This window comes from Dipodomys spectabilis, unplaced genomic scaffold, assembly GCF_019054845.1.
Source record: "Dipodomys spectabilis isolate Male_0828 unplaced genomic scaffold, ASM1905484v1 ptg000125l, whole genome shotgun sequence".
Taxonomy (NCBI): domain Eukaryota; kingdom Metazoa; phylum Chordata; class Mammalia; order Rodentia; family Heteromyidae; genus Dipodomys; species Dipodomys spectabilis.
In genome coordinates this window covers 9,879,720-9,891,813 of record NW_024870802.1, presented here as the reverse complement: position 1 = coordinate 9,891,813, position 12,094 = coordinate 9,879,720, and the positions used below count along the sequence as shown (strand labels likewise).

General features: G+C 46.3%; 1 protein-coding gene across 4 annotated transcripts in view; it reads right to left on the bottom strand.

The window, feature by feature from the left end:
• Positions 1 to 9,414: 9,414 nt before the first annotated feature.
• Stn1 (STN1 subunit of CST complex) overlaps positions 9,415 to 12,094 on the bottom strand; it is a 37,188-nt gene continuing 34,508 nt past the window's right edge. For all 4 annotated transcript variants that reach the window (XM_042689667.1, XM_042689668.1, XM_042689669.1 and 1 more), the window contains exon 9: positions 9,415 to 9,676. In XM_042689667.1, the coding sequence (XP_042545601.1) occupies positions 9,519 to 9,676 (158 nt within the window). In that variant the 3' untranslated portion in view covers positions 9,415 to 9,518. The remainder of the gene's footprint in view (positions 9,677 to 12,094) is intronic.

Below are 12,094 nucleotides of genomic sequence, written 5' to 3'. Positions count from 1 at the left end.
TGGGGTAGGAGTGGGCACCACTGGGAACCCTGTGGAAATAGAGTCCTCAGCCAGCAGGTTCAGAGGCTGCCATTTCTCCTGGTCCACAGCAAGGAGACAGAGTTGGCAGTCTACTTCCTGCCTCCCGGCGCCTTCCCAGGATGCCTGCTGGCACTGAGGGCCCAGCCCTGGGCAGAGTGCTGAGACTAGCATTCCTAAGCCAACTGTTGTTTCCAGAAGAGGAGTTTCCATTTCTTACCCTCTACCAGACCAAGGCAAGTCTAGGCGGGACAGAAACCACAGGCACAGGCCAAGCTTGATGACTGTACTAAAGACACTGGGTTGGGCTGGGCTGGGCTGCATCAGTCCTTCAAGCTTGTGCATGTTCAAGGGTGTTTGGAATCTCCTGAATTGATTCCTTGCCTCTTGTCCTCAGTAAGTAAACACCTTCCCTGATGCTCAGTACAACAGCAAGGACGGTGGGCTGGGGTGGTATTTGCAGATCATGAAGAAGCCGACCCCACTGGGGAATCCTGACACACTTAGCACATTTTCCTCCCCTGGCTTCTGAGGCAGTGATTTCCAGGTATTTTGTGGGCCTGGTATACTCTTGTGGAAGGGTTATAAGCCACAGGCCTGGAACCATGCTGTGGTGTCAGCTCTTCATTGCCTACTCAAGAGATCATCCAGGAAGGCAAGTGGGTGAGAAGGACCCTGTTCTAATACTCACCTTGATTTATTTACTTATTTTTGGCCAGTCCTGGGGCTTGAACTCAGGGCCTGAGCACTGTCCCTGACCTTCTCTGTGCTCAAGGCTAGCACTCTACTGCTTGAGCCACACAGCCACTTCTGGCTTTTTGTTTATGTGGTACTGAGGAATCAAACCTAGGGCTTCATGCATGCTAGGTAAGCACGATACCACTAAGCCACCTTCCCAGTCGCCCGCCCCCCCACCTTGATTTATTCTAACTGTAGCACTTTATGAATTTTACTTCTAAAACTCAGGGAGGCCTGGCTTGAAACTACACTGGGGTTTGAACTCAAGGTCTCACACTTAGTGGGAAGGTGTTCGACCACTTGAGCCACACCCCTAGCCCTTTTCTGCTCTAGCTATTTTTCATATAGTCTCATATTTTTGTCCTGATCTAGCTTTAGACCTACATCTTCCTACCTATGCTTCCTGTGTAGCTAAGATTACAGATATGTGCTATCATGCCAGACTTGTTGGTTGAGATGTGGGTCCTACTTTTTGCCTTGGCTGGCATCAAACTGCATCCTCCTGATCTCTGACTCCTGAGTATGTGTGATTATAGGCATTTGCCACACTTGGGCTCTTTTTTTGTCCTTTATTTCAACTAACCTAGATGTGATCCCTAATCCTCTGTTCTGACAGGAAAGTTCCAATGGCAGTAGCAGGATGAGGCAAGTTCTCCCTTTCCTAGGGGGATGGGGAGACCCACAGAATATGGAAAATAGGGATAGGGCCACCATTCTGAGCCCAGGCCTCTGCCTGCTTGTCCCTCAGGGAGGAGGTTTAGGACTGGGAATCTTGTAAAACTGGGGATCCTAGGCTGAGGAACTAGCCCCAAGTGACAACACAAGCTCTCTACAGAAGTCTTGCCATTCTGCCACCTGCCACAGGACCACCAGGAGGGCGGCACAGGCTGCAGGGCCTGGGAACCATTCATCGCCAATCCCTCCCCAGGATCCAGTTTCCCAAAAACATCTGCTGGATTTACAACTTTTGAATTCAGCTCCTAAATCAAACTATCCTGAGGCAAAGTGGCATTCTACTTGCAAAGAAGGAATGAAATCCAGGAAAACCAAAACCCATGCTAATAGTTCCATGTTATCCTGCATAATGTTATATGTTGTAAGCTAATTTGTACTAGAATAAAGTAAATTTATATTAGAATAAATACAGCACAACAAATAGCATAATGCGAAAGCCCTCCTCCCAAGCAAGAAATTTCTAGCCATGTCACTGAAGCAGTGCTTGAAGGGTGTCTGGTCTATGAGAAGTCTGAAATGGCAATATTGTGACTAGTTCTTAGATCACTGAAGCTAACCATGGTGGTGCACATCTGAAAATTCCCTTACTCAGGAGGTGAGGCAGAAGGATCATCAGTTTTGACAGTCCGGACTACACAGTGAGACACTGTCTTAAAAAGCTTAGAAGGGCTGGGAAGGTGGCTCAGTGGTAGAGTGCTTGTCTTGCATGTATGAGGCCCTGGGTTCGATTCCTCAGTACCACATAAAGCAGAAAAAGCCAGAAGTGGTGCTATGACTCTAGAGGTAGAGCACTAGCCTCAAGCTGAAGAACTGAGGGACAGCGCCCAGGCCGAGTTCAGGCTCCACATCGGGGGGGGGGGGGGGGGGGGGGGAGGCTTAGAAGCCAGGCACCAGTGGCTCATGCCAGAAATCCTAGCTACTCAGGAAGGTGAGATCTGAGGATTATGGTTCAAGTCCAGCCCAGTTAGGAAAGTCCATGAGACTTATTTTCAATTAACACCACAGAAGCTGGAAGTGGAGCTGTGGCTCAAGTGTTAGAGCACTTAAGCAATAAAGCTCAGGAAGTGCCCAGACCCTGAGTTCAAGCCCTAGGACTGGTACAAACAAAGTGGTAAGTGGTAGAGTGCTAGCCTTAAGCAAAAAAAGCTCAGAGACACAGCACAGGTCCTGAGTTCAAGCCCAGCAGCTGATCAGGAAAAAAAAAAAAGACTAGATTATTATTCCTAGTCTGTGTGTCCTTTTAGAATCTAATGTTACTCCCCTATTGAGCCAGGGTAGAACTTTGTGACAGTTTTGACAATTTGAATGCCACAGAAATGACACTGTGGCTTCTGGGCTTCACAAAATGGCCATACAATTTCCATCTAGCTCATGCTCTCTGGAGCTCTTTGCCCTTAGGAATCTAGCTACAATGATGTGAGGAATCCCAACCTAGACTCAACTCAGGCATTTTCACTATACTGTTATGTAAAACCTATCACCACTATCTAGATCTAGAACATGTCTGTCACCCCAAAACAAGCCTCTACCACCCCATTCCCTATGCCTCCCAACCACTCATCTACTTTGTCCTCTAAGGATTAGCCTATTTTCTGGATGGTTCATATAAAAGGAATCATACAGTAGATGTAGCCTTTTGTGTCTGGTTTCTTGACTTAGCATAGTCATCGGGGTTCTTCCTGCACAGGATGACTTTGCATCTCCCATTTGTGCAAGAATTTCATTCCTACAAATCACTATGTTGAAAATGAACTTTACAACTTTGGCTGGGGGGGGGGGTGGAGGAGGGGAGGGGATACTTGTAGAGGGGGAAAACAAAGGAGGAGGCAACAATACTCAATAGGAAATGTACTCATTACCTTGCTCATGTAACTGTAACTCCTCTGTACACCATCTTTACAATAAAAAAATATACAAAAGAATTTAATTCCTTCCTAAAGCCGAAGAATATTTTGTTGCACGGATGCTCATTCATTAGACAACGTACTTTTGGGGTTGCTTATTAGAGTTTCTGCTGTGAACATACATGTACAAGTTTTTGTGTGGACATGTTGTCAACTCTCTTTGTTTCAAGTAATTTTTTCTTCTTTTTGTGCTGTTATTGTGACTTGAACTCTGAGCCCCATACTCTTGTTTTGCTTTCTTGTTCAAGACTGGTGCTATATCACTTGAGCCACAACTCCACTTCCAGCTTTTTGCATGTTAACTGGAGATAAGAATCTTGCAGATTTGTTTGTTTGAGCTAGCTGAAAATGGAATCCTCACATCTCAGCTGCCTGAGTAATTGGGGTTACAGGTGTGAGCTACTAGTGCCTAGCTTGGTTCAAGCAATTTTAAACCACTGAAATATTAGATATGATAGATACGCTATTAATATATCATGACACTAATAAATGGTACATAATTAAAACATTTTTATTCATTAAAATAGATTCCCTAAAGAGCAGAAACTTACCTTTTTTTTTTTTTTTTTTGCTGGTCATGGAGCTGGAACTCTGGGCCTGGACGCTGTCCTTGAGCTGTTCAGCTCAAGGCTAGCACTCTTACTACTTAAGCCACAGTACCACTTCTGGTTTTCTGGTGGTTAATTGGAGATAAAAGTCTCATGGGCTTTCCTGCCCGGGCTGGCTTTGAATCATGATCCTCAGATCTCAGCCTCCTGCTAGCTAGGATTACAGGCGTGAGTTACTGGTGCCCAGCTTAGAAACTTATTTCTTCATGGTGATTCTGATTTACCAAGGACCATCTGGCGGACCTACTAGAAGTGACTTATACAGGACACTTCAAACCCAGATTTTTCACCTGAATCAAGAGACACTACTTTATTGTCACCATCTAAAAACAAACCTAGACCTAGCATGTGCTCTTCAAAGTTCCTCTATGTTCCAAAATGAAACTGTTAATTTCTTTTTTTAATAGAAGTATATTTTTAATTGGACTTAGATTTCAACCCAGTACAAAAACAAACATAAAATCATGAGCATGTGGTAACCCATTTAAAGTCATACTAACTTAGGGCTCACTTTTAAGTCACAGCAGGAAAATTATAGAATTTGGACATAGAGGAATTCAGAGTTTGATTTAGAATTCTTGTGAACATAGACCCTTGTGCGTGACTTTTCTGCTTGCTTTTAATAAATATGGCAGAGGTTAACAGGTAATGAGAGATGGCCAAAGTACAGTAACTACAGGCTGAATTACATTTCTGGATGACAATGTAGACCTATTCAGAAGAATGTAGGCTCATAATCAGCTGCGCTGCCAGTAGAATGCCATGTACAGCAGAACTCAGGCATGAGGGTCTTTGTCCCACCACCATCCCCCTGCGGGTGGTTCACTCTTCCCAGTGTCTCCTGCTGATGTCTCCAGCAAAGCCACATCATGGTCTGAGTGTGCTATAAGCTTCATGTAAATTTAGCAAGGAAACAATGTTTCTCGGGGGGAAAACTGCTCTTGAAGCCACTTGTGGGAGCAAAACCACATTAATAAGAAAGTAGAGATGTTTCTGCCAGTGGAAAATTCTAAGTTTGCTTGGTTTCAGTCTTCTACATTGAGTCTTAGACTCCTCATCTTTGAATGGACTTCATTCCACTTGGTTTTCCCGGCCAGTGTCCTGGCACACCATCACAGGGGAATAATTACAAAGAAGTGTCTTCGAGGGATGAGGAACACTGGTGGCTTACCAGATGGGGTAATCATGGATCTTCAAACAAGTCCTCAGACAGTAGCACCATTTGTCTTCTTGGCTCCATAAATTACATGTGTGTCCACACCCCTGATGCATGCCTACAAAGAGCTGGAGGAGGCTGGCTCTGGGTCCCTCTCTCTCAGAGGCATCCTACACAAGCAGTGAATGCCTGCAGTTAGCTCCAGAACACTTTCCAAGAGCTTCTGTTAGCTTCTCAGTCCTTATGCTGTAGAAGAAAGACATATTGCATTCTTGGCTTACTTATAATTTAGGGAGTGGGGAGCAGGAAATAGGTATATACAGATGATAATTTCTAATTACAAAAATACCAAGCACAGAGAGTTAATTTAGAAGTACCCAAGCAGGGTATGGCCAGCACATGCTTATCTTGGCACTTAGAAGGCTGAGACAGGAGGATCATTAAGCCAGAATGAACTATCAGACAAATATGTGATATTCTTCTCCAATTAACCGGGAGAAGACAGAGAGAGAGAGGGGAGGGGGAGAGGGAGGGAGAGGGAGAGAGAGAGCGAGGAAGAGAGAGAGGGAGAGAGAAGAGAGAGAGAGAGAGGGAGGGAGGGAGGGAGAGAGGGAGAGAGAGGGAGACAGAGATGGAGAGGGAGATGGAGAGGGAGACGGAGAGAGAGACAGTGTCTTCTGGCCTCATGTAGCATTCCTTCTACTGGGGACACAGCACATATTGAGCATAGCAGGCAGTTTTAAGTACTTTGGGCAAAATAAAGCTAAGGACTGTGTCCCAGGGAAGAGGAAGAGGAGGTTGGTTAGGATGAGCAGAAACCAGAGGCAAGCCTCACTGAGAAGGGGATACCTGAACAAGAGGAAGGAAGACATATCATGTGATCATCTCAAGGAAGAGCACTCTGGGCAGAGTGGTGAGGGGACAGCAAGGTGGCCAGGTGGAACAGAATCTCCCTGAGCACTGTGAGGTCTGGACTCCTATCTGGAGTGGGATCCCAAAGCCTCTGAGAGTGTCAACATCACAGGATCTGCACACAGGCTGGAGTGGGTATGAGAAAGAAATCAATGGATTTGACCTGAGCAACTGTAAAATGGAGCTATCTTTTCCCAGATCGTGGAAAACTTCTGAAGGAGCAAGCTGGAGGTCAGGAGTGATCAGGAGCCTGGCTTTTGGTAGATGAAGTTCTTGATGTCAGTAGATGGGCTGGACTCAGGAATCTGAGGGTGGGGGAACAGGCAAACTAGGAGGGAGGACAACATATAGCTGGTACAACCCCTAAGGCTGTGACACCCCAAGGAATGAATTGGACAGAAACAAGGTCTGCAACTAACTGCACCCTGAGCCCTCAGGGAGAGAGGGCTGAGTCAAGGAGAAAGTGCAGCCAGGCAGTGTGGTGTTCTAAAAGTATAGAAACTATTTCTATGGGGGTGACCCACTATATAGCTGTGTATAACATGCTGCATTTATAAATATGTACATGCAGAAATACACAATACAGATATCTATATACATTCAGGTTTAGCTCAATGGCTGCATACTATATAAATAGGTCTACAACTCTATTTTCTTCCCATTAGATGTAGGTGTAGTGCTTTATGAAAATAATATCCTCCTGCTACATTTTTTTTTTGGTCAGTTGTAGGGCTTGAACTCAGGCCTGGGCACTGAACGTTTTTGCACAAGGCTAGTCTCTACCACTTTGAGCCATAGTGTCACTTACTGGAGATGGTCTCATGGACTTTCCTGCCCTGGCTGGCTTTGAACAGAGATCTTCAGACCTCAGCCTCCTGAATAGCTAGGATTACAGGCATGAGTCACCAGTACCCAGCTCCTCTCCTCTCCTCTCCTCCCCTCCCCTCTCCCCTCCTCTCCTCTCCTCCCCTCCCCCCTTACTCCTCTCCCCTCCCCTCCCCCCCTCCCTTCCCACCCCTCCCCTCCCCTCCCCTCCCTCCCTCCCTTCCTTCCTTCCTTCCTTCCTTCCATTGTGGGGCTTGAACTCTGGGCATGGGCACTGTCCCTGAGCTCTTCAGTTCAAGGCAAGCACTCTACCACTTGAGCCACAGCACCACTTCTAGTTTTTTGGTGGTTAATTGGAGATAAAGTCTATGGACTTTATCGTTCCTGGGCAGGCTTTGAACCGAGATCCTGATCTCAACCCTCTGAGTAGCTAGGATTACAGGGTGAGCCACCAGTGCCTTTTTTAATGAGATAGATCTCATTAACTTTTTTTTGTCTAGGCTAGCATGTAATCAAGATCCTCCCAGGGGCTGGAAAGGTGGCTCAGTGGTAGAGTGCTTGCCTTGCATGCCTGAGGCCCTGGGTTCAATTCCTCAGCACCACATAAGCAAAAAGAAAAAAGCCGGAAGTGGTGCTGTGGCTCAAGTGGTAGAGCGCTAGCCTTGATCTGAAGAGCTGAGGGACAGCGCCCAGGCCCAGAGTTTAGGCCCCACGACCGGACCCCCCCCCCCCCAAAAAAAAAAAAAAAGATCCTCCCAATTTCTATATCTAGCATAGCTTGGATTTTAGGCTGGGCCACTATAGCCAGCGACAATGGGCATCTTGTGTATTTATTCTTTCATATTGTCTCCTGGATATGAACCTCTAGGATGGAGATGCTCTGTGCCAGGATATGCCTTTATCACATTCTAATTCTATATTACCTTCCAGGAAACCCCATTAATAAAACATGAATTCAACACAACAGTTCCTGACCTGGAGGAAGAATAGTGGGAAATTATTCTGGGATACTATTTCAAATGTGGGGAAACTGTAGAACAGCTGTGGGAATCATCACCATTAAATGTTGCTAGAGTTTTGGGTCAGAGCAGAAAGTCTAGGACAAGAAGTGATCTGCCAGTGCTAGCTCTCTGCCTGCTACATCAGCTGAAGCTGGACTGAATGTAGAAATAGGCTTGTCCACAAAGGGTAAAACAGCTCTTGGGCCTGCAAGATCTCTAGCTGGGTCACTGAGACTTGAGCATGTCAAGAGCCAGAACAGTAGATGAAGGCTGAGGTGCCTTCAGTGCAAGGACTATAATTAACTCCAAATCTTTCTCCACACTTTAATTTTTGCTGGCTGGATTTGTCGTTTGCTGTTAGAACAAGCTTACTACATACTTCAGATGCTTTTCCTTTACCTTGTCATTCTGAGCAAAAGCATGACTGCCTTACCTGTCTGGACACATATGTAGTCTTTGCTCACTCAGCAGCAACCTTGAAAATAACATTTACCGTCTGCCAGGAAACTGGCTGATAGACTCTGCTGCATTCAGGGAAAACAGGGACCATGCATTGGGACCTGTGCTTCTGTGAGCACAGGAAAATGCTTAGTGACTATTTTCAACCCAGAAGGAAAATGACCAGCCATGCCTCAGATCCCTATGTACTCCTATCCGCGGGTGGTCTGAAGACAGCAGTAACCCAGGTCTGAAAGCTACATCTCTATGCCGGTTGTTAGCCTCCAGTAGAGGCCTGTAGGGATGGATTTGATAGCCTGAAGTCTCAAAGTTTTAGGGCTGTGTGCTCTGGCCACAGGCTCTTCATTTCTCTTTCTTTTTTGGGTCCGGTCATGGGGCCTGACCTCTGGGCCTGGGTGCTGTCCCTCAGCTCTTCAGCTCAAGGCTAGCACTCTACCACTTGAGCCACAGCGCCACTTCCAGCTTTTTTCTTTTTGCTTATGTGGTGCTGAGGAATCGAACCCAGGGCCTCAGGCATGCAAGGCAAGCGCTCTACCACTGAGCCACCTTCCGAGCTCCCAGGCTCTTCATTTCTTATAGTCTCTCTATTAGGCACATACTCTCCATTAGGACAGGGCCTCCAGCCACAGTCATAGGGATTAAGCCACCAACACCCTTCACTCCTGTTCTACATCATGAGTGATGGCCAGTCCAGCCAGGAGGTATGCAAGAAAAGACTTCTTTTATCTTTTTTTTTTTTTTTTTTGTCAGTTGTGGGGCTTGAACTCAGGGCCTGGGCCCTGTCCCTGAGCTCTTTTACTCAAGGTTAGTGTTCTACCACTCTGAGCCACAACTCCACTTCTGATGGTTAGTTGGAGATAAGAATCTCACTACCTTTCCTGCCTGAGCTAGCTTCAAACCACAATACTCATATCTCAGTCTCCTGAATAGCTAGGATTACAGGCACGAGCCACCAGCTCCCAGCTGCAAGGAAGATTTTCTTATGGCATGACTGACTGAAATGAACATCATCACAGTCCAAGGATACAGCAGCCAAATCTCATTCTCAAATAGATTGTATTTTATAGTCTAATGAGGGAACCACCTACAGGCACACTGGTTAGCATTGGCTCTGTGCTGAGCACCACCTTGTCCCGTTATTCAGCCACTCTGCAGGTTCTGCTCAAAAGGCCATGTAGTAGTGGTCCATGGTGCTAATGACGTCACTGTGGTCCTCCAGGAGCTCAAGCACCTGCCGCAGCACAGCCTCGCTCAGGCCCGGGTGGAGGCTCAAGCGTGCACAGGCCAAGATGTGCAGGAAGTGGCAGCCCTTCTCCATGTCTGCAGGAAGAAGGCAATAGTTCAGCTTGGACATGACTGTCAGGCCCTTCTCTAACCATCCCTAACTTCCTGAACCAGCACTTGCCTCTTATAAGATCTCTAAAGGATTCTTGTGCACATGAAAATCTGAGATGCGGGGCTAGGAAGGTGGCTCAGTGGTAGAGCGCTTGCCTTGCATGCCTGAGGCCCTGGGTTCGATTCCTCAGCACTACATAAGCAAAAAGAAAAAAGCCGGAAGTGGTGCTGTGGTTCAAGTGGTAAAGCGCTAGCCTTGAGGTGAAGAGCTGAGGGACAGCACCCAGGCCCAGAGTTCAGGCCCCACGACCAAACCCCACCCCCCCCCCAAAAAAAACGAAAAGAAAAGAAAAGAAAATCTGAGATACACTGGTCCAGATGATCACAAAACCAAAACAAAATTCTGCTCCAAGATCCCTTCTGTCCACAATGACATGGACGACCCATTGCTCAAAGCCTCTGACCTTCAACCTTCAAGGATTCCAAACAGTAATTTTATATCTATAACTGAATGGATTTTCAGTGCTTGGTAAATTCTTCTCTAATACCATTACATGAGTATGTCACACTTGCAGGGCACAACCACTGGCTTCCCAGATGTGGTCTCCTGGGATTCAATAGAGCTGGTCTCTCCTGGATCCCTGATTGAATGGGACTGTCACAGGGAGAAGGGCTTCTTACTTGACTTTGGCCTATTCTCATGCCTGGCTTCCATCCAGTCTCGCCTGTGACTCGTCTAGTAACCTCTTGCCCTCTACCAAGGCCACTTGCTCCACAATGATGAAAGCTGAGGGTTAGTAACTCCCTGCCTTGGTTAAACCAACGATTTATACGAGTGGTTTTCCTACTGTGGGTTGTGACCATTAGGGGAGTATGAAATTAATTTTTGTGGCTTGTGATTAGCATTCTTTTTCTTACCACTCAGACTAAAATAGACTAGAATGGAAAAATTACAGGGCCAGGCATGGTGGTTCCTGCCTATAATCCCAACTATTTGGGAAGCAGAGATAGAAGTACTGTGGTTGGAAGCTAGGCTGGTAACATTTCAGCTACTCAACAGGCAGAGGTAGGAGGACTGAGATGTGAGGCTGGCCCAAGCAAAATTGTGAGACCCTATCTGAAATGCAATCTAAAGAGTCAAAACAGTGGGGGTGTGATTCAACCAATTAAGCACTTGCCTACCAAGTGCCAAGGTCCTGAGCTCATCCCCAGTACTCCCTCCAAAAAAAAAAAAAGAACGAAAAAGAAAAATTGTAAGATCCACGCATTATAATTAGAATTATTTTGTGATTTTAATTCATATGTACATCTTAGGCACTGGAATTATATAAGGGTTGCATCATGACATAAAATACTATTTCTGCTTCTGAAGGAAAGTCAGCCCTGTCACTGAAGCTGACTCTTCCTGTGAGACAGCAGGCTATGAGGAGCATCTGGCACATAGCCGCTCTGCTGTCTCTGCATTCCGTTTTTAGGTGACAAATGCCCTGGAAGATGCTCACAGAGGTATCACAGTACCAAGAAAGCAGTTTGACACTTGTGTGCTTTCATAGCTTGGGCAAGTCATGGTATCCTCAGGCCTCAATTTTCTCCTAGCCACTGGGACACAGAGACAACTGAGGTCCTTGCCATCTTAAAGTCTTGGGCTAAAATGATGTGCTGAACTGTGACCTCTAGTGGCTGTATCTCCTCATAACGCCTCTCAGCCAGTTTAACTGTCCATATCATTTACTACATAAAGATTTCCTAGATGTCTACTGCAAGTATAGAACTGACCACTGAGGAGCACACAGAGCATGCCTAAAGAAGTAAGTCCTTCTGCTATGACTGGGGCTAAGTAGCCCACTGGACTAAGACTACCAACTCCTCCAGGTGGTTGTAAGAAGGAAAGGGGGCTTGCGGCAGGTGACTCCATGTTACACCATAACCTAAGGGGAGGCATGCAGCTAGCTCTGTCCTGCCAAAAGGAGCTACAGACTCAAAACTCAAAGAAGAAAAGCCAATAGCAAGGTGGGGAGGGTGGAGAAGGGCTTAGCAAAGCATCTGCAGGTCGCAGAAAGCCCGCACTAGGAATTTCAGGGCTACTGAGCTTTCATCTTAGTTTGTGAGGTCCAAGTGCTCAGGGCTGAGATGCTCAGGGTTAGCATCTGTGGGGCACTACACAGTGACATTGACAGCCTCAGGCCTGAATCCATTTCTTCACAATGAGGTTTGGTAAGATGGTTCAAAAAGTGTCCTCCCAGATGCATGGCAGTAGGATGTCAAATGAACCCTTCTCTGTCCTTTAGAGATCTAATATGGCTAGATGAGCACACTCTTCCTGAGATACTCAGAAATGACTTAAGAGCTCAGGTCCTTCCACTGATTACCCTGACCAGAAAAACCTCAATGCTTATTATATCA